Raw genomic sequence first — 23,013 nt, 5'->3', positions numbered from 1 at the left:
GTGACATGATGGGTGATGGGTGCATCAGTAAGGGGGCATCCCGTAGGCTAAGGAGGAAATCCGAACTGAGTAAGAAAGTACGCGTAAGAACGCAAGCACAAGAATAAAGATGGGTTCAATGAAGCTTTTTACGAAAAGCAGGAACAGTCGCGGGAGGACAGATGCTTTCCCGCGAGGAGTCTATGTCTGCATTGCATCTGTGTCGTGTCCTGCACCCGGGGACGCCTGGAATGTGTTCGTGTAGCATTGTTTTCACTAACTGAGCGAGTTTTTAAAGTTTGAACAGGTTCACACTTTATTTTATAAAGTGGCCGGTCACTTAAACCGGTCACTTTTAAGTGACCAGCCCTTTTATTAAGAAAATAAAGCAAGCAAGGCTCTTAAAAAAAAGCCAGCGCTAAAAGCTAACGCAGGGGGTCGAAATTGCGATCTCTCTCTCTCCTCTCTCTAGGAGCGCAAGGCTCTGCTTTTTGGGCCCCTATTCCCGCCAGGTGCCAGAGCCTATAAAAGGGCAGCAAGCGTTCCAGTTTTCATACGCCGAGAGTTGCATGAAGTACTAGCGCTAGGATTCTGGAGTAGAGCCTGGCGACAGAATTTGCAAGTGTTCGCGTGACGACTGAGTACGGAGGTCGATTCTCATAGCAAGGAGCGACAGGTATAAGGTGTTGGTACGCATTGAGAATTGTTGCTCTATGTGGTTTGTTTTGCAGGAAACTCCCGTCTCACGGGAAGGCCCTTCACGGGAAGTACGGCTTCACGCCTAAGTCCCTTACGGGAAAGTACGGCTTCGCGCCTAAGTCCCTTACGGGAAGGAACGGCCTTGTGCCTAAGCCCTTTATGGGGAAGCACGGCCTTCGGGTCTAAGATTACAGAACGGAGGGGTTTCCTCGGGTTCTCGTGCTTGTATAAGAATTCTCCCTGAATAAAAGAATACTCTTAACGGGGGGGGGGGGACCAGCCCATCTTCTGGTCCCCAATACCGTGTCGATCTTCTCCCTTCTCTCATGTTTTCAAAGAATTATAATTTTCAGATTTTCCAAGTGCTCGTGTACTCTCCCGTTTTGTGACAGTGGTATCAGAGCTCGGACTCCTCTCTTTCTCTGCAAAGAAGGACGATTCCGGGAAGAACCATGTCGAGCCAAGGGAGAAGCGTTGAAGAGGAGCTTCAACAAGTGCAATCTCAGCTTGCGGAGTTGCAACAAATTTTACTGTTGCCGGACGTCCAAAAGCTTTTGGGCGGAATAAAGAAAACGAATGGAACTGATGCAGCCAAGCATCCAGACAACATTGTTGGCGTGAGACCACAGGAGGCAAGAGAAGAAGAACGTGCCGAGGTGCACAAAGGATCTTCGGATCGGAATGAACGGCCTACTTCAAGGAAAGGCCAGGAAAAAGCGCTCTCTCTCTGCTAGACGAGAGCAAGGACATCTCTATCTCATCTCCATCTTACTCTCCTGATTATACCTCTACTTCTCGATCATCTCGTTAGAAGAAGGAAGCCGCTACTACTGCCACTACCCTACATTAACCTAAAGATAAGCCTCGATTCAAGAAGCAAGGTCGCAAGTCTCAACATCGCATGAGAGTCTTCAAATCAGGCGACAAGGACATCAAGTTCGAAACCTACAACGGACGGAGAGACATCTCCAAAGCACTGTCCTTCATCAGACAGTTTGAAGTCGCCTTTACCAATGGGCACTTCACAGAAAGATCCAAATTACACCATGTGGGGATGCACCTCAAGGAAACGGCAAGTAATTGGTGGTTAACCAAGATTTTGGAAGGTTCTCAGGCCAGAACTTGGGAGAGCTTCAAATCTGAATTTTATGAACAATTTCTTCTGCTTGACTTCGAGCAAGACATACGGGAAGGAATGGGACTGGCTTGCCCAGAAGGAACATGAAAGAGTAACAACTTATGTGGACAAGTATTGGTCAGTTCTTCTGAAGGTCACTCCCTTCATAAAGATCGCTGACGAGGAAAAGAAAAGAAAATTCGAAACCGCAGCTTCGAAAGAGTATGAAAGTGTATCCGCATGATACTCTTCAGAGGATGATGGAGTCAGCAATCATTGCTGAGGATTTGCACTCAATTGGGACGCCCAGAAAGATGGAGCATAGCACTTACCGTGCAAGGCAAAGAGGGGTCTACGATGACCAAGAGGGCCAAGGAAGAAAACGTCCTCCATCTAGAGACGATGATCATTCTAAGAAGCCAGAGGGCACTGGCAAGCGAACTAAGTATCTTTCTCCTACTCAACTTCAAACTTTCAGAGAGGAAGGAAGATGCTTCTACTGTGGCGAGAAAGGACATATGAAACCGGACTGCCCGCTAAAGCAGCAACGGCAAGAACAAGCCTCTACGAGGCAAGAGAAAGCAAGGAAGGAACCCGCACCACCAAGCTCGAACTCAATTCCAGATGTTCAAGGAAACACAGAAACAGAGAAAGGGAAGCGTCAACTTCTGAAGGACTGGGGGTCTCTGAACAACCAGCGAGTACTGATTCTTTGATCTAGGATCCACGGATAACTTCATCTCCCTGGATACTGCGGAACGATTGTGCCTCACACCGGCTCAGCTTGGCACACCGGTTACATCTGGATCGGCATTCGAGGGGTTGACAACCAATGTAGCACCCGTGCAAGGATAGCTCAATCTTCGGATTGGCGAGTACAAGGACCGCGAATCATTTTTGATGGCACCCATCGAGGGATGTGATATCATCTTGGGTATGCCATGGCACTTCCACATGACACCTATTCCCGATCATGTGGAAAAGACCCTCACTTTTGATCATGGGGGTAAGGAAATAAAGATTCAAGCTGATGCAGGAGATTGGCAGTTCCCAATTATAAGCCATATCTCCATTACGAAAGAAATGGAGAAGTGTGTTTCTGCTTACTTGATTTTTGCACGTGAGAAGGATAAAACTAGTAAGGACTCTCTCTCTAGTCTGGAAATTAAGGGTCTTCAATTTATTGAAAAGTACAAAGATTGTTTCACGGAAACACTTCCTGATGAACTCCCTCCGGAACGCCCGGAAGAGCACCGCATAGATCTCATACCGGGTATAGCTCGCCTCCCAATCAACCCCCTTATCGGGTGAGTCTTGCTCAGCAAGAGGAAATTTTGAAGCCAGTCAACGAGCTTCTAGAGAAAGGGTTAGTACGGCCAAGTGCTTCACCCTACTGCTCTTCAGTTCTACTGGTGCTGAAGAAAGATGGCACGTTTCGAATGTGCATAGACTATCGGTCTTTAAACAAGATCACAATCAAGAATCGCTTTCCGATCCCTCGGATTGATGATATACTTGATAAGTTGCAGGGTGCCAGTGTCTTTAGTCGCATAGACTTAAAGAGTGAGTATCATCAGATACGGATCGCCCCTGAAGATGTCCATAAGACTGCTTTCCGCACAACCTTTGGACTATATGAATTCTTGGTAATGCCTTTCGGCTTGACCAATGCTCCTGCGACGTTCAATCGCATGATGGACCGCATTTTCAGCCCGTATCGAGCTTTTACGGGAGTATTCTTTGACGATCTACCCGATATTATGGGCCGTTTAAGATCACTGAGCAAGTGAATGATGTCGCTTTCTGATTAGAGCTATCGCCTAATTGGAAGATTCATAATGCTTTCAATGTCAGTTTACTCCGGCCGTATGTGGGACCGCCTCCAAGCCAGCCTAGTGCTGAGGAACCTCCTGAGGTTGAGGAAATAGAAGAAATACTCCAACCGGAGCAGATAGTAAGTCATCAGGAGTGGTCTCTCAAATCCGGAAAGATAACACGGAAGTATTTGGTTAAGTTTAAGAACTATTCGAATCTAGATGCTCAGTGGATGACGCAGGAGGAATTAACAGCTTATCCCGAGATACTGGAGGTATATGTCCAAGCACTACAGTTGAGGTCAACTGTTTAGAAGCCAGAGGGATGTTGCTAATTAGACTATTTTCTTATTTTTAATGATTAAATCTCTTTCTTTAGGATATTTTATTATGTGCACTAAGAACTGTTAAAAAGATTGTAGCTACAGGAACTGCCATCAGGAACGGACAACTCTGATGTGTCATTTGATGGGTGACGGTAAACATCGCGAAGGAGTTTCTGTAAGTTTGGTGGAAAGGGCCGGGTTACGAGTGCCTCTGATGCGTCACATGATGGGTGACGGGTGCATCAGTAAGGGGGCATCCCGTAGGCTAAGGGGGAAATCCGAACTGAGTAAGAAAGTACGCGTAAGAACGCAAGCACAAGAATAAAGATGGGTTCAATGAAGCTTTTTACGAAAAGCAGGAACAGTCGCGGGAGGGCAGATGCTTTCCCGTGAGGAGTTTGTGTCTGTATTGCATCTGTGTCGTGTCCTGCACCCGGGGACGCCTGGAATGTGTTCGTGTAGCATTGTTTTCACTAACTGAGTGAGTTTTTAAAGTTTGAACAGGTTCACACTTTATTTTATAAAGTGGCCGGTCACTTTTAAGTGACCAGCCCTTTTATTAATAAAATAAAGCAAGCAAGGCTCTTTAAAAAAAGCCAGCGCTAAAAGCTAACGCAGGGGGCTGAAATTGCGATCTCTCTCTCTCCTCTCTCTAGGAGCGCAAGGCTCTGCCTTTTGGGCCCCTATTCCCGCCAAGTGCCAGAGCCTATAAAAGGGCAGCAAGCGTTCCAGTTTTCATATGCCGGGAGCTGCAGGAAGTACTAGCGCTGGGATTCAGGAGTAGAGCCTGGCGACAGAATTTGCAAGTGTTCGCGTGACGACTGAGTACGGAGGTCAATTCTCCTAGCAAGGAGCAACAGGTATAAGGTGTTGGTACGCATTGAGAATTGTTGCTCTGTGTGGTTTGTTTTGCAGGAAACTCCCGTCTCACGGGAAGGCTCTTCACGGGAAGTACGGCTTCACGCCTAAGTCCCTTACTGGAAAGTACGGCTTCACGCCTAAGTCCCTTATGAGAAAGTACGGCTTCGCGCCTAAGTCCCTTACGGGAAGTAACGGCCTTGTGCCCAAGCCCTTTACGGGGAAGCACGACCTTCGGGTCTAAGATTACAGAACGGAGGGGTTTCCTCGGGTTCTCTTGCTTGTATAAGAATTCTCCCTGAATAAAAGAATACTCTTAACGGGGGGGGGGGGGGGGGGACCAGCCCATCTTCTGGTCCCCAATATCGTGTCGATCTTCTCCCTTCTCTCATGTTTTCAAAGAATTATAATTTTCAGATTTTTTAAGTACTCGTGTACTCTCCCGTTTTGTGACAGTTTCAATGATTGGTGATTTTACTCCCGATGGAGGGTGAGAAATGATGTTTGAGAATGCTTGTTCATACTCATGGCCCGGACAATTGTGGTTATTTGTGGGGGGAGTATTGAATGATTGAAAAGTGTTGTTTTAACTCATGGCCCGGACCTGGATGGTTATGCGAGAGGAGTATTAAGAAGTCTGAGCGATGGTTACTCTCAGCACCTCCAAACGATGCAGGCTGCGGTCTGGGGGGTGTTTGGTTGTAAAAGGCTTGTATATCTCATGGCCCGGACCTTTTTAGGTTATTTGCGGGAGGAGTGATGAGGGAGTCGTTGAACAACTCATGGCTCGGACGTGGATGGTTATTTGCGGGGAGAGTGTTATGGTCTGGGTGCGATGGCTAATTTTATTACGCCGGAATATCAAGAGTTCCGATCTGGACGAAAGGAGAAGCTAACTTCTTAACAAAAAGAGCAAACTGATTGTCCCTCGGAATGACCCTCGGAAATTTTTGAGCTAACTTGAGTTGTTTTGCAGATATGCTGTAATCGCGGACGATTACTCTCTTTCAAGAAGGGGAGATGTGACAAATTGTTGATGTGTCAAAGCCCTGAAGAAGGAAGCCAACTTGCAGATGTCTGCCGAGAGGCCTAAACCCTAAGAAGAACAAGTAGTAGAAGAAGAAGTCCTACCAACTTATGGGGACCCCGTCCGATGGGGCCCCAAGAGACATAAAAGATTAAAATAAAGCAGGACCCACACACACAGAGAAAGACTTACGTCCATATTGATGACGTGGCAATTGTATGGTCAAAACACGAAAATTGCACTAACATGATGACGTGGCAGGTTGTACGGATTTCCGCGTTGGGTGCGTTGGCTGATGACATGGCAGTTGTACGGATTTTCGTAAATTACGTTGGCAGCTTTTTGGCATTGCTTTACCAAATGCTTTTGAGTTTGAAGGCTTTTCATTGTAAATTGCTTTTTGGGGCCTAGGGCCTTTAAATATGAGATTAGGGCTCATTCTCTGGCATGCTTCCTAGAGAAGGTGCAGAGTCTTGAGTCCCGGCTTATACTGTGTTGATGCAATATAAAGAAATACCGAAAGGGGCGCCAAGGTTTGGGGCCAATACTCTCTGGGGTGGAATTCCGCCACTCTGTGTCGCGTGTCGTCTCTCTCTTTCAGTTCAGTTGTTATTGAAGTGCTAAAAGTTTGTTCAATCTGTCCTTTTCTATTGGCTCGTGGTGCCCTTCTTGTGACAAAGGAGGCTTTCTCAGTCTTTTGTTCTCCAAAGCACGACACGCATGATTTGCATGATCAAGATGTGATTGTTCACAAGCATGATGAATTGCATGATAAAGATGTGATTGTTCACAAGGATGATGGTTTAGTTGATGCTTTTTCTAGTGACATTAACCTCATTGCAGATTCGATCAATCACGAAGAATTGATCTTGGCTCTCGAGTCGAGGTCCAAAGAATCCCCACTGGAAGTATTATGTGTACGCATCATTAGTCATCACGCATTGTTCGAGTGTTTCATTCGTGATGGTTTTCTGTATTTTAGTCACCGTCTTTATGTGTTCCCTTTCCATAGGCCAGCCATATTGTACGATGAACACGATTCACTCATGAATGAGACGGATGTATGCGGATTACTCATGAAAACATAAAATGTTTGCATTCAAGGAATTCACATTCCATTTCTCTTCCTTGGCATGACACAATATCCGAGAGAGCACAAGAAGGATTGAGCATCAAGCATGGGCATTTCCATTGTGATTTGCCACAGTTGATAGATTTAGATTCTTTTCCATTTTTGCGTGTGTTTGATAAACGGTTTGGCACTCCGTCTCTATGTTCATCTACATTGCATTCACAGTCTTTAAAGAAGACTAGAATTTTTCCAGTCACTTTACATGGAATGGGTATGTTCATGTTTTTGTGTTGAAAGTGGTTTCAGGAATTTTCCTCCTCGGAGATTCTTGAAGAAGGTGGACCTACGTCCATAGACAAAGTTGAAGCATTGAAGGAGCCACAGATGATTGTGTCGCTTTCGGCGCGGCCCAAAGAAGCAAGCGTTGCAAACCTTTATGAAGTTCAAGTATCGCACGACCCGGTACTAGTATCTCACTTTAAAAAGGAGGGGATGACACTTGCACATCTAAACCTATGTGCATGTGGACAAGCTACTTCATGACAAGGGTTCAGTTAGCTTAGCTTAGGAAGTGTTCTGGCTCTATTCGCAGACCGTGCATGTCCAGGCACTTAAAGCAGATGCATATCCTCTGGTTGCACACATCGTGATCATCAGATTACAGTCAGAACCCATTAGGAGCATTTTTTCAGTGCACAGACCTATTTTCCCTATTTTAGCCATTTTTCACTTATTATTAATATGTGACTTTGTTGGGAAACTGGGTAGGGCAATTGAACCAAAGATATATATAAGGAAACCTAGCGCTAGCACTTTCTGGCAGAAGAGGCAGCAGAGATCACAAGTCTGACAGTGCACCTTCTCAGCAAGACCTCCTGGCGGAACACCTAGCGTTTTCAGCCATCAAGAACAGCCTTGCGTTTTCATCAAATGCAGATCAGTCCCAATGTTTTGCAAGTTGCAGATCAGCCTGGCGTTTGCAGATCCCCTAGCGTTTCTGCAGCAGATACCAATTTCAGCCTAGCGTTTTGGGAACAACAGACCACCCTTAGCGTTTTGCAGTTTCCGGCGACAGTTCAGCCTATAGCACCAGCTTTTGTATTTTCAGCAGTTAGCCTCCGTATCAGCCCCCAAACCTCGCAAATCTCATCTTCCCGCAGTAGATCCTCGCCAGACGGTCAGATCAGCCAGCGTTTGCAGATTCAGCCCGCTATTCGCAGATTTCAGCATCTGCATTTTTAGCGCGTCGTTGTCGCATCGTCGTCATCGCCGTCGTCACCGACATAGAGTCAGAATTCAGTAGATACAAGATTTGCAGATTTCAGCGCTTAGCGTATTCAGTTTTCAGCCCGTGTCGTCGTCCTCATCGTCGTCGACATCGTCGGCAAGTCCATTGCATTGTAGAGATTTGTGCAATCAATATTAGACCGCTCTCGCCATAGAGAGTGGGGCCTTTGGAGGAGGGTTTGACAACATTCTGCTGTCGTATTCTTGTCTCTCTATCTCTCAGTCTCAGCACCTTCATTCACAGTGTTTACCACTTTGTTTGTGATCATTTGCACTCTCTCACTAAAGGAATAGATGGCTCTCCCTTCTATAATCAAAAGGAACCCTTGAGCACAGTTCGGAGCACTCATCTTGAGCAAAGTTCAACATTCACTTTCGCTGCACCTTGCACTACCTAACTCCTTGGTCATCTTTCTATTATTCTTACTATCTCAACTGTCAGCAAAGGATGAGGTCTCCTCCTCTGAATCGCTAGGCTTCCTTTGCCTTCTAGATTTTTTTCAAGAATTTGCTTTCTTGCTTTTAATCCGCTTCTTCTGCTTTTTCTCATCCTCAAAATGAACACACTTCTTGGATGTGCTTACCACCTCGAAGGTCGATTTTCGTCGGAAATAACCGGAGAAATCTGTTGATTTCCCCGGTTCTTCCGAGAGCGCTTTAAGCTTTTCATCAATTGGTTTGTCTTCTTTAAAGAGCTTTGTGAAGCTCTTTTGCGAGTATAGTTTTTCTTTTCTGCACCCGGCTTTACTTTCTGTCTCATTACCGACTTGAGAGGAAGATGGATGGTCTCCTGCCTTATGGAGTAAACCTCATCAAACAGGTAATTCCTTCGGTGATTAACATATGGGGGTCTTTAAAGTACTTGACCAATCTTTTCATACATGTGTCAACGTGCCGTTGACGTTTGTTCTTCGCTCTTTTGAGCTTCCCCGTTGGAAATCTTCTATCTCCCGTTGGGATTAGGGTTTTCTTCATTCCTCGTAGACTTAACAATCGGTGGGGTGTCGTCTCTGGCAGATTCGTTGCCAGAACCTATGTGTGCTGCAGAAGGATCGGTTCCTCCGTAGAAGAGAATCGTTTTGAGCTCTGATACTAGTGTTATAGGCTTGGACACTCCAAGTGAGAAATCAATAGCAACACACGAACAAAATTTGCAAATAAGTGAGAAAAACTTGGAGAGAGAGAGAGAGAGAGAGAGAGAGAGAGAGAGAGAGAGAGAGAGAGAGAGAGAGAGAGAGAGAGAGAGAGAGAGAGAGAGAGAGAGAGAGAGAGAGAGAGAGAGAGATGGATGACATGACACGGCGGAGTTTTGTCGCCAGATGCACTAGCACCAAAGACTGGCATCCCTTCCGATATTTCTTTATTATTGCTTTGCAAGGGTACAATGCCCAAGGATCCAACTCTCTAGTTTGCATCTAGATGCCCTCTAGAGTGAGGCCCCTAGGTTCCTTATAAGCAGTACTAGGGATGCCCAAAAGCAGAGCCCCAAAAGCATGAGTTGCAAAAGCACTTGGCACCAATAGCATTGCTTTCAACCCAAAACAGCTATCGCAAATCGCAGAAATCTGTACAGCTTGTCACGTTAGCATGTCATCGCAAATTGCAGAAAGTAGCTGCAACTCTTATGCTTTTGAATTTTAGGTTTTAGGCCTCTCGGCCGGTGCTCATAAGTTGGTAGGTTTAGAGTTTTTAAAGTCTAACCTTTTGTCCTCTCAGGTTGGGCACGCTACGTCATCAACTTGTGACATCATTTGTCCGACCTTTGGCTTTTCAATTGTCCGATCCCTTAGCTTATAAAAAGAAGGGTGCCCCACTTTTAGGGCTGATTTGTGACAATCAATTTTTTCCAATAGCTTCAAAACTCGTTCATTTAGAAAAACCATACAATTGTGGACCTTTTACAAATGAAAAACTTGATATTGGGTATTCAACACAATATCGAGGGACCAAGGTTGAATTTCAATATTCCTCTCTCAAGAGTTAATGGCATCTCTCTGGATTCGTATAGCCCGTCCCAACATCTCCTAAGGACAAGTGTTAGGGAGTGAGGGCTGTCTTGTGGCTGTGCTTTGCCATTGTGAGGCAACTTTTTTCAATTAGGATATATTAGCCATGTTTAGCTCAGGGTTTTGGCTCAATTCCATGGCCATGCAGGCTCCTTGCAGGCTTGGGTATTTTTCCCCAGTTTTCCCCCCGCTTTCCTAGGGTCCTATGGGCAAGTAGGCTCCATTTCTGGCCTTTTCCCCATTTATTGGGGCATTTCCTAGTCGTGGGGCCTGGAGGATTAGGTTGGCAGATGAGAGGGGGCACCTATATTAGACCCCTAGGGGGAGTCCCTTGAGGTGTTGCAGATCATCCCAAGAGGTGGGCACCCTCCCTTGGGTGCCCTAGGGGGCATGCAGAGTAGGCCAGTTGGCAGTAGAGAGGTAGATATAGTTAGTGGATATTTAATGGGGAAGGAAGGTGTTGAGACAATGGTGAAAAAAAAATTCTTTGCAATGTTGCCATACAAGTGTTGTACACCATGTTAATTGTTTTTTTCCTTTGTTTGAGCGGCTTTGTAGGATCATGTTGTATGTTCTTGGGTTTTGCATTCATTCTTTGGGATGACATGATCTCCCACAACACCTCTATATTTATTTAAAAGATGTTTTTTTTTATTTCTTCATCTTAAGTTTAATTTTTTAAGGCATCCATAAGTAGTTTTAAAGATAACGACCTTCTTCATGTATAAAACTTTCTTTATTTTCAAGGTAGTAGCATCCGAATAGAAGCATTTGTAACGAGTTAGTTTATCAAAGCGATCCTTTGCTTGTTAATTTTTTGAGCTCAATTGTGTGCTTTTCTAATTTCAAGCCTATTGGTATAATGATTAAGAAGCATCGTCATAAAAAGGTTTTTCTCAGGGAGTGGGACTCAATGTAGTGGTGACCTTTTTGTCCACAGGAGGAAGAAAAAGAGGAGATGGAGAATATTGAAACGAGCTCTGATGAAGAAAAGTCCGATGAGTATAGCTCAACTATGACCCATGCTATGGGTGCAGGTACCTTGTTTTGGTGTGTGTGTGTGTGTGTGTGTGTGTGTGTGTGTGTGTGAGAGAGAGAGAGAGAGAGAGAGAGAGAGAGAGAGAGAGAGAGAGAGAGAGAGAGAGAGAGAGAGAGAGAGAGGGTTTGCTCTATAGTTGCGACCTCTCTATGAGGGTTTTGCTCTCTCTTCGTGAAAGCACTTGCGGAGACCCTAGTTCTGTCGCATCCTACTTGGTAGCATGCCGACATGCTCTTCTGCCCAGACAACTCTGTGAGCTATATTCAACCTTGTTGTTGCGTCTGTAGCTTTGGTGCCTGTGTTGGCTTTGCAACGCGTCCTTAGCTTGCACCCTTTGCCTTAACCTATCAGGACTCCCCTTGCAGCCCTAGCCCTTGGCCTCGACCTTGGCCCCAACTTGTTCCTCCTTATGTTTTTGGTGGTCATCTTGGATTCGACCTCGTTGAGGTTGCAATTTGTGACTCTCACATGTTAGAGTTCACCACTTTGTTGCGTCATTTAGGGTTAGGGCATACTTGGATCGTCTAGTGTGTTCTGGGGCTGGCTACCCATGCATTTGCATTGTAGGCTTCTAGTGGTCCTAGTCGGGCCAATTGTGGTGCGTCGGATCTGATCGGGTCCAAAGGCCCCTTTTATAGGGGTGTGTCCTATTTTAGGGATTATCCTGTCATGTCATGACGCCCTCTTCTTATCCAGCCGACCTGCCCTTTTGTTGCTATATAGGCGTGGCTTGGGACACCCTCGCTCTATTGTAGTGTATTTGCGGTGCCCACACTCTGGAGGGTGCACCTTCATGGTCACCTTGGGTTGCTTGCTCTCTTCTTTCATTGCGATATCTCTCGTTCTCCCCCCCTTGTCGCTTCTGCTCCACTTTGATTTGATATCAAAGCGTAGGTGTTACAGGCTTGGACACTCCCAAGCGAGGAATCAATAACAACAAACAGAAACTACAAAATCACTGAACTTGGAGAGAGAGAGAGAGAGAGAGAGAGAGAGAGAGAGAGAGAGAGAGAGAGAGAGAGAGAGAGAGAGAGAGAGAGAGAGAGAGAGAGAGAGAGAGAGAGAGTTGACAGTGGACACGGCACTGTGGGGTTCCGCGCCTAGATGTACTGGCCCCAAAGAGTGGTGCCCCTTCGGGTATTTCTTTATTATTACGAGTCGCAATAGTACAACACCCAAGGGTCCTCTGCTCTCAGATTTTGCATCCACCCCAAAACCATCTGCTCCCAAAAGCTAGCTCTAGAAACTCCAAAATCTGTCAGCAAAAATCTGTGCAGCTTGCCACATGGCACAGCTAGCGCAACACGCGGAAAATCCATACAATCTTGCCACCTCAGCATGTGAGTGTTAAGAGTTTAGTTTCTTGCCTGGTCAGTGGTGGTAGCTCCAGTATCGGCTAGGAGCAGATTAGGGAATGAGGGCTGTTTTGTGGTTGTGCCCGGCCATACTTGAGGTAGACGTACCTGTTCATGGCGATGCACTTCATGGTGTTTCTCACCCGGTAGGCTGGCATGAGGCTAGACCCCCCATTCCTAGGGTTTCTCGAGGTTAAGAGTCTCTAGTCTTCTGTAGTTCTGCTACTAAATATGTGTGTCAGGTCACTTTTAGCGAGTTTACATATTTATTAGCATTTATTAGGCCATTTATCGTGGGGTTTTGGTGCAGGTTGGGCAAATCAGAGATTTGCCTATATATGCAACCCCTCCCTTGTACTCTTGGCCTGAAATCAATCCAGTTGTTTTGCACAACACTATTTCTAGTAGAGTACAAGGTCTCCCTAGGGCTTCAATCTCTAGAATTGAGAGTGATGACCCTTCTAACCATATAATTTTTGCTTATAGAGATTTCAAACGGAGATTGATTTACCAATCTAGAGCCATGGAATTGGGTTCTTTTTCTTATAAAATATTTGAAAGGTATAATATAAGGATCCTATTTAAGCTCTTGTATACCCTTGAGAACTACTCTTATGAAGATTTGGAGCTAAGAGAGTCTCATAGTACTCAACTTCGAGTACTGTTAGGCAAATTTCTGAAGTCCAAATGTCCTAGTCTGAAAAATCCCTTGGTTGGAAAGAAAGATTTGTTGATAACCATCTTTACCTCCCCTGACTTAGACAAGATTGGATTAAGCTCTATTTTGAGATCTCAAGAAGCTTTGGATGCTCTCTCTCCTTGTGTGAGAAAGGTATGGAACCATCCTGTCGTAGCTTTCAAATATGTGAAAACTTTAGGACAAAAAGCTTTCAACTATAGTGACATAGGACGTAATCTTAAAAAGCAAGAGAGGCTTGCAATCTCAAGTATTGATTGCCCTTGTAGTAAATCTGCCTTTTCTTCTTACGTAAATGGAGCTTTGGGTCATGTAGTTACTGCCGATTGTTCTATCCTTCCTTCGGATTCCTTGAAAGACCTTTTCTCAAGAGGTACTAAATATAGGCTCCCTTACTCAAACGACTCTTGCCTTCTCAAAGACATAGAAAAAGGAATTTCTAGTTTCGTAGTAAAGTTTGAGGAGTCTTTAGGAGTTCAAGGTATTTTTACCCATTGGAAGTCTATAATCCTCAAGAAAGCTTCTTTGAAATTAGCATCTTGCTCTCGGAACGTTTCTTCAGGAAGGAACAACTTATCTTCTTCTGATCGTGATGCTCTTAGGAAATTTCATCGTGATTTTGTAATCTCTTATGTGGATAAGTGCTCTAATAACTTTGTTGTTACGTTCAAAAAGTTCTATTTAGAATGCTTGTTAGGTGAAGTAAATTCTCAGACTTACAGTGATTGTGATCTTTCAATGCAAGAGGTTATCTTGAAACATCAAGACTTTTGTAAGTCTTTTGGTTTCAAGTGCCAGCCTAAATTACCTTTTTTATATACCGTTTGGAAGTTCCACAAGAACCCTATAAAGCCTAGATTTATAGCTGCTTCTTGTAACACCTCTTTGACCGAGGTTTCCAAATGGCTTAGTTATTGTTTCAAAGCCATTTTACCTAGCGTAAATGAATTGTGGAATAATATGCTAAAGGAAGCAGACGTACCTACTGATTCAAGTTGGATTTTAAATGATTCAGTAGGTGTGATTCTTGTTTTGAAGTTTTTGAACTCTTCAAGAAGCCTTAAGGAGAAATCTTCTCCTTTATGTCTCCAAATTTTTGACTTTACAACACTATACACGAAGCTAAATTTGGAGGACCTTAAATTTATAGTTCAAGTCTCTTATTTCAAAAGTTTTTGCGTACAAGCTTGAGAAGGATAGGTACAAGGCATTGCTAGTAGAAAAGTCAGCCTTGAACTTTGACTTCTTATGGCTGAAAAATAAGAATGTAGATGTAGACAAAGGAAGAAAGAGATTCACCAGGATTGTAGATGACATTGACATCATATCTTGGTTAGATTTTCTTTTGGACAATTTATATATAACCATCGGTGACTCTCTTTTCAAGCAAACAATTGGTATCCCTATGGGTACCAATTGTGCTGTTTTTCTTGCTAATTTCTATCTTTTTACTTATGAGTTTGATTTTATGGAGCATCTTGTCCTTGCTAACACTTGCCCAATATTTTTGCACAAGTTATGCAATGTAAGACGCTTTGTAGATGATCTTTTTGTCCCTGACGTTCCTTCTTTTCAAGATTTTATGTACTTGAATTCGAGTTCTGTAGGCGGAGGGATTTATCCCAAGGAGTTTTGTGAACTTAACTGTACCACAAATAGTGATTGTTGTGCCTTTTTAGACCTTAAGATTTTTCAGACTCCCTTGGGATTAGAAGTAGATATATCTATGATAAGCGCCTTGAACCAGAATATGCCAATCTAAAAATCATCTGTATGCCTCACATTTCTTCGAACATTTCTCTTTTAGCTAAGTACGGTGTCATTTGCTCTCAACTATTTAGATTTTCTCGTCTTTGTTCTAGTAAATCTACTTTTGTTGTTCAATCTTGCCATCTTATTTCTTTACTAGTTGAAAAAGGATACTCATTCAAAAGAATCATGAAAAAATTTCGTTCATTTTTGCATCGTAGTAAGTTTATTTTTAGTGTTTCTTCCTTTGGAATGTTCAAGATAATCAGTAGTAAATTCAATAGAAGTGGGGAGCTAAAAAGCCCACTTATTGTTTGACTTAATAACACCTTATGTTGTTGTTTTGATCTTTAGCGCTTCTAGTATTTTCACTATAGCTTGACAATTGCTAGCCTTTATCATGGTTGAGTATGCCCATCACTTCCGGAGGGTGATAGAAACTCAGCTCGTTGGTTTTGTAGAGTACGTTCAAAGCATGAATGACCTCTATATAAACCTGCACCTACTCTTGGGCACTGACGACGTGAGTAGGGATGTCATAGCTGTTGTCCAAGCTATGCATGATAAAGGTGATAATCTTATTCTTCCTGTTTGGACAAGCAGTGAAGTTGAGATCACATATTGTCAAGTTTGGTTCTTTGCTCTTCGTAGGTTTGTAGTGTATTCATTTTTCGATTTCATATTTAGCTTACCTGAGGACTTAAGAATGTGTTCCGTTATAGGTTGTTGTGTGAAGTTTGATTTCTAGGATTAAGTTTTTAAGATGTCTTATCATTTTTTTGCTTAAAGTTGAGTACTTGTTTTAAGCCAAGTAAGTTGCGTCAACTTATTTTACACATGCCTTTTCTGAAAACATTTTTAAGTTAATAATGTTTTGTTTTATCTAGTTTTGTTTCGAAGCAATCAAAGTGATTTAGTTAGTTAGTTTGTTTGTTTTTGTTTTTCTTTTCTTTTCGTGTGTCCCTTGCTTTTATAGTTTTATGAGTGCTTTATTCCCTCTTATAATTCGTGAGTTCATACTATTCTGAACTTATGAAGGTATATGTGTTATCAGTGCAGAGATTGAACGTGTGGGCACACTCTCTCTCCCTAGCGTTTTGCAGCTTGCTAGCATTTACAATGTGCGGCCACTTCTCTCTCTAGTGTTCTCTCTCTCTCTCTCTCTCTCTCTCTCTCTCTCTCTCTCTCTCTCTCGCTTTTCCCTCAGCGATCTCTCTCCTTGCTGGTAGCACTCCCTTTCCCTTGAAGTGTGCACACCCTCTCGGTGTGACATTGTGTGCGGTGAGTTCTCGTGCCTGCTCGGTGGGCGGTACACGCTAGGTGCTTGACGAGGAGGAGTTCCATTGCGATAGATCCGAGATCTATTGGCTGCCCAGTATGGAGAGGAGGTTTGCTCGTGTTTGCAAAGAAGTTATCACCCGATTCACCCTTTTCCGTTGCACCTTTGACATGGTATCAGTGCCATGGCGTGCTCTTGAATCGGATCGATGATTTGTGCAAGTTTTTGGTGCTGATTTTTGCGATGAAAAGAGACAGTTTGCTGTTTTTTCTGCGCTCTTTACTCTTTTGGGGCTGATTTCGGCTATAGTGGGCAGATTTGCAGATTTTATCTTCTATCTCGACCTAGCCTTATCACATGCCTAAATTCTCCAACACCATGGAGAAGAGTGATGATTCCTAAACAAGTTCAGCCCGTGATGATGAAGTACATCATGAGGAGGCGACAGGCTGCCGTGAACCTATCGTCAATGAGGAGTGGGGAGATTGGTCCCAGTTCTACTCCGACGTAGGTGATCAACCAACCAAGATACCTACCCTCCCTAACTTTCCCTTGGATCGGCAATTGAATGGAGACAACTATGCCATTTGGAAAGCTAATATGATGGCGGTCTTTGACTCTTATGAGTTTGGAGGTTTTGTCTCGAGCAACTTTCAAAAGCTAATGGACCTTGTAGGAGCGAAGCTATAGAAGCATGTCAATGCTCGAATCCGGTTTTTCACTATCCTCAATAGTACACCATCATTTATTAGCCACATACGATTGATAAAAGATGCGAAGTTGATTTGGGATCCGCTTTCTTCACTTCATGATTGAGTTTTTCCAATGAAGCGGATAGCCCTTGAGGTGCAATTGAGGACCTTGGATGCGAAGAACTCTTCCATGCGGGATCACATCAACAAGATGTAGGAGCTTCAACAAGAGATACTTCACATGGGAAAGCTTATCAATTCAAAGGATATGGCCATCTAGCTTATAGCCCAATTACCACTCGGTACACCAACTTCTATTCTTACTTGATTACGTGTGGCCGACTAAAAACTATCTCTTGGGACGAGATTGTTCCAATGATATTGGATCAAGAGCAATTCAATACGGGGAAGAAGTCAGGCTCTGAACCTTGATCAATTCTTCCAAATAAAACAAGAAGTAGAAGGGTAAGAAGAAAAGCAACAACACCGAAGACAAGAAGAGTGATGTCGAGGGGGAAGGTTGAAGGACATTGGAACAATTGTGGTGAGAAGGGATATTATTGGAGGAAGTGTCCAAAGCGACTTGGAGATTCTTCGACTTCTTCGGCGGCAGTGGTGCAATTCTCGGCCTTTCTTCACTTGGAGATTCTCCCCACAAAGGACTTTCTAGGGACATCGGAGGTTGAGTTGACTCTTGCGGGTCAAGATGATCGTGATTGGATTGTGAATAGTGGTGCCTCATGGCACATGACACCTTCCAAGTTCCAAGGATCTTTTGTCCAACATGCGATGACACTGTGGTACTATCTTCATTGGCGACAAATCTGAAATTCCTATTCGCAGCGAGGGATCTATGGAGCTCATTCCCGACGGCAGAGGGGGTACGCATACCTCCAAGGTATCTTATGCTCCAAAGCGTGGATTTCAACTTATGTCTCTGCATGAGGTGTGCAAGCTTGGCATGGAGGTGATCTTTACAGAGGATGCGGTATCTATTCCTGATTGGCAATCTGGCAAAGAGGTCACAGTGGGCTCGGTGGAGAACGGACTTTGCAGACTCCATGCTCTTTCTTCAGCGACTCGGATACCCATAGGTGATCTTTGGCATTACAGATTTGGTCATTCGAACAATGATGCTCTTCGGCTTGCTTTTTGTGAGTAGATGCTTACAAGCTTACCAGATGTTGGGAGTAAGCATGGGAAATGCATTACTTGCATTTGTGGGAAGCAACATCGAGAATGTATTCAGAGGCTTGCTACACTCCAAGCTATTACCATTTTGGAGTTGGTTCATACCGACCTTTCTGGACCTATGCAGACCCCTTCCCTCGGCAAGGCTCTTTATTTCATGTTATTGGTGGATGACTTTAGCTGCTTTACTTGGGGCATACTTTCTACAACACAAGCACAAGGCATTCAGTCTCTTCAAGAATTGGTGTTCTCTTGTAGAGAAGGAAAGCAATCAAGTGTTAAAGACTATTCGATCGGACAAAGGTGGGTTACCTCCAATGCTTTTATTCAGTTGTGCAGACCATGGCACCAAGTGAGAGCTTGCGAATACCAGTTCACCTTCAGAGAATGGTGTGGTGGAGCGGAAGAATAGGACAGTGGTAGAAATGACACGGACCATGGTTGAGCATCGAGACTTGCTGAAGTCTTTATGGGCAGTTGCAACGATAGTTCATACCATAAACCGATCTCCAACCTCTTCAGTTCCTAAGAAGACCCAACCTATTTTAGTAAGAATCCCGTCGTCTTTCACTTTCGGATTTTTGGGAGCGATGCCTATGTCCATGTATCGAAGGAGCAAAGGGTAATGTTTGACCCCAAGTCCCGGAGATTGATTTTTGTCGGCTATAGCTCTCTTTCCGAGGGATATCGACTTTATGGAGACCTTGGCTAAGGAGTTTGATCTTGGCTTGCTTCATCACTATCTTGGATTGGAGATATGGCGGACAGAGGGGTGCATCTTTCTCTCCCAAGAGCGCTATATCCAAGAATTGTCAGAAGCATTTGTTATGACCGAGTGCAAACCTACCTCAACCCCTATGGATCCCAATCAGAAGTTGTCACAGTTTGATCTCCTAATTATAGCAGATACTACACAGTATCGGAAACTGGTTGGTTCTCTCATTGGGTACTCAACACTTGGTTTGATGTAAGTTTCCCTGTGGGACTTCTCAGTTCTTTCATGTAGAAACCCGCCAAGTCATATTTGGAGCAGGCTCTTCGGACTCTGCGGTATTTCAAGGCAACCAAGTCATTAGGGAGATACAGACTCCCAGATCATTCTACGAGGATGGAGTGATTTGGATTGGGGTGGAGATCTAGATGGACGACGGTCGACTACAAGTTACACCTTTCCTTTTGGTTAAAGAGCAGTTTCATGGAGCAACAAGAAACATCCAACAATTGCCTTATCCTCCATAGAGGCAGAGTACTGGGCTGTTTGCAGTGCTACATGTGAGTCAGTGTGGATTTGGAGGTTACTTTTGGAGATGGGCTTTCCCCAGCAGACGACCATTATGTACTCTGACAACCAGAGTTGTATAGCCACTGTGAGGAACTTGATGTTCCATGCCCGGACCAAGCATATAGAGATACAATACCATTTTGTTTGTGAGAATACCTAGAATGGCTCTATACGACTAGAGTACATCTCGGCTTCGGATAACCCTGCTCACCAAACCTCTTCCACAGGCGACATTATCCTCTCATGCCAGCTCCCTTGGACTTGTTTCCTGTCCTGGAGCTGAGAAGCGGTATCAGAGTCCAGTTTCCTGTCCGGTGGTAGCTCAAGTATCTACCAGGAGCAGATTAGGGAGTGGGCTGTTTTGTGGCTATGCCTTATAGTACTTGAGGTAGGCGTACCTCTTCACAGCGGTGCACTTCACGGTGTTGCTCACCCGATAGGCTGGCATGAGGCAGGACTCCCGTTCCTAGGGTTTCTCGGGGCCAGAGTCTCGAGTCTTTTGCACTCCTGCTACTAAATATGTGTGTCAGGGCACTTTTAGTGAATTTACATATTTATAAGCATTTATTAGGCCATTTATGTGGGATCGTGCGGTTTTGCTGCAGGTAGGGCAAATTAAAGATTTGCCTAGTACTTTTAACATCTGTTAACAATGTAGAGATCCAGCGTTTGGGCACTCTCTCTCTCTCTCTCTAGGGTTTTGCAGCTTGCCAGCGTTTTGCAGTGTGCGGTCACTTTCTCTCTCTATCGTTCTCTCTCTCCACCATCGATCTATCTCTTTGGTGTTTTTCCCTTAGCGATCTCTCTTCTTGTTGCTAGCGCTCCCTCTCCCTTGCAGTTTGCACACCCTCTCGGTGTGACATTGTGTGTGGTGAGTTTTCGTGCCTGTTCGGTGGGCGGTACGTACTAAGTGCTTGACGACGACGAGTTCCATTGTGATAGGTCCGAGATCTATTGGCTGCCCGGTACGGAGAGGAGGTTTTCTCGCGGTTGCAGACAAGCTCATCACCTGATTCACCTTTTTTTGTTGCACATTTGACAGTCAGCGCCATTTACGAAAATCAGTCAACGTTCAAGGTTTGGGATTTTTAGGGTTTTAGGCCCCTCAACTGGTGTTTCATAAGTTCTTTAAGTTGGTAGGCTCCTCGTCCCATCTTCTGGGTTTAGTTCCTCTTGTCCACTTGGCCATTTCTTTTCCAACTGAGCATGCCAAGTCATTACCTTGTAACATTTCCCCCTCTTGAAAGAATTGTATTCGCCCTCCATTACGCTTGCAAAAACAACCAAAGGATAGAAACTTCCTTTAGTAGTGTCACAAGCGGGAGAGCATAACAATATAAAATATACTCGGATAAATAGAATTTATCACTTAATATTGAAGCCCAGGATATAGAGAGAAATAAATAGAGAGAGAGAGAGAGAGAGAACCAAGGTTCTCGCCTCTGGATCTCACCTTCCAGACTCAGGGCATGACATCCCTGCATACTCTTTTCTAACTCTGTTTCCACAGTCCTCTTCCTGCAGATTAACTCCGCTTTCCTGGACACGAAGTCCTTCCCTTGGGAATTTCAACTTCCGGATCACATCTCGAGAGTCTACCTCTCTTCGATCTGTGGATCTGCTTCCCAAACTTGGGTACGAAACCCTTGGGCTGATCTGGCTCTAGTTCCTCAGAGCGCTTTTCTCCTGCAGAGGCTCATGCCTTCCTTTGCTCCTACTCCCTCACAAAGAGGAAGTACACCTGCAATCAAATACTTAGAGATAATAACATGAAAATCGTACCTTCAAAGTCTCGAAGCTCGAAACGCAACTCGGTTCTCGAAAAACAATTCCCCGGAAGAGATTTCTACATAGAAAATCCTCTCTTCCAATCCTACACACAAAAGAGGTGTGTTCTCGGGTTCCTTCTCAAAAATCGGCCCCGTCTACGACGTTTATGGGCTGAAAACAGAGAAAAACAGCAGCTTGTCGCGATGGGAACACGCTCCGTAGGCACTTCTTTGCGAGGGAACTCGCGCATTGGGTCTTGGCGACATCGGGTACACTTGGGACAGTCATGGGCATCACCGACAAACGTCTTCTTTGCGGGTGAACTTTGCAGCAACATCTCCTTCTTGCAAAAACTGATCCTCCCCTCTGAGTGAGGACATGTGATGCTTTTATAGCTCCTAGCCACGGGCACGAATAGCTGCTCGCGTAGAGATCGCGGCGGTTTTTTTTTTTTTAATAAATTTTAAATTTTAAATTTTATAATTTTTGTTTTCAAAATTTTTTTTTCGTTCTTTTTTTTTTTCGCTGTTTTGCCAGAAAAAGAGAGAAAACGTTGGCTGATCTGTTGCCTTATTTATTAGATGGCTGCCCACTTATTAAATGGGCGGTCGGCGTATTTTAAAAATAGTCTGAATCTGCCCAAAAACTCAATAAAACCTTATAAGTTACAAACAATGCTTTCACAACACTTCCCAGGCGTCCCTGGATGCAATCACATGCACAATTGCAATGTAGACATAAACTTCCTCACGGGAAAGCATCTACTTTCCCGAAAAGCAATCCCGCTTTCTCAGAAAGCATCTGTTTTTCCTCAAAGTTTTCTCTGAACCCATCTTCATTCAAGTGCTTGCTTTTCCTTGTGCACCATTCTAACACAGTTAGGAATTTCCTCCCGACCATGGATATTCCCTTTCCGATGCACCCGTCACCCACCTTGTGACGCATCAGGAATACCCATCACCTAGTCGGTTCCTACCGAACTTACAATACAATCTCCTTCACGATGCTCTATGTCACCCATCCTATGACGCATCAGAGATGTCCGTTCCCGGATGGTCGGATACTTCTTTCCGATGCTCCCTGTCACCCATCCGATGTGACGCATCAAAAGTACCCGTTCTTGGTGGCCTTACAGATATTCCCGTTCTCAGTGCTCCCGTCATTACTTTGAATGACGCACTAGGAATGCTCTATACTCGGATGTCTCCAGTGAGAAAAGCCCTCTCACTTAAAATTCCAATAATTCATTTAGAATTATTTTTCCTTGGTGTTCCAAGTGAGAAAACCCTCTCACTTATAAATCCAATAATTCATTTAGAATTATTTTTCTATAAGATAAAGCCAATTTAGCAACAAGTAGACACTGACTCTATGTACTCATGGATCGGACTCCACCAATCCTGTACTTCTACAAAGACATCAATCACTGTGTACTCATGCACCAGACTCCACCAATCTAGTACTCCTACAAAGACTTTAGTCATTGATCAATCACATTTCTATAGAGGGTCTCAGATACAAACTCTGATCATTGTAACCATTTAGCAATCACATCCAGACCACACTAATCTTTTAACGGATGCCTTGATCTACTAAATCTTGTTACTATGAGATCCACATCCTTTCTTTTCACATTTCAAGCAAGCAAACCATGCCCATGACCATCCCCACAAGCCAATACATCCACATCACACACTTAGTTCCCACGGAACACTTGTGTTTCAGTCATTCAATCTAGCCATCTCATTTCTTCCAGAACTCTTGATGCACCTAG

General features: G+C 44.2%; 1 protein-coding gene across 2 annotated transcripts in view; it reads left to right on the top strand.

Moving 5' to 3' along the window:
- LOC147459809 (phosphoglucan phosphatase DSP4, chloroplastic-like) overlaps positions 1 to 23,013 on the top strand; it is a 108,795-nt gene that overhangs the window by 23,953 nt on the left and 61,829 nt on the right. For both annotated transcript variants that reach the window (XM_086511011.1, XM_086511012.1), the window contains exon 2: positions 11,126 to 11,222. In XM_086511011.1, the coding sequence (XP_086367137.1) occupies positions 11,126 to 11,222 (97 nt within the window). The remainder of the gene's footprint in view (positions 1 to 11,125; positions 11,223 to 23,013) is intronic.

Source organism: Adiantum capillus-veneris, chromosome 4 (assembly GCF_014529385.1).
Source record: "Adiantum capillus-veneris isolate H3 chromosome 4, ASM1452938v2, whole genome shotgun sequence".
In the NCBI taxonomy this organism is placed as follows: Eukaryota; Viridiplantae; Streptophyta; class Polypodiopsida; order Polypodiales; family Pteridaceae; genus Adiantum; species Adiantum capillus-veneris.
The sequence above is the reverse complement of the archived record's forward strand: the minus strand, read 5'-3'. Positions and strand labels throughout refer to the sequence as shown.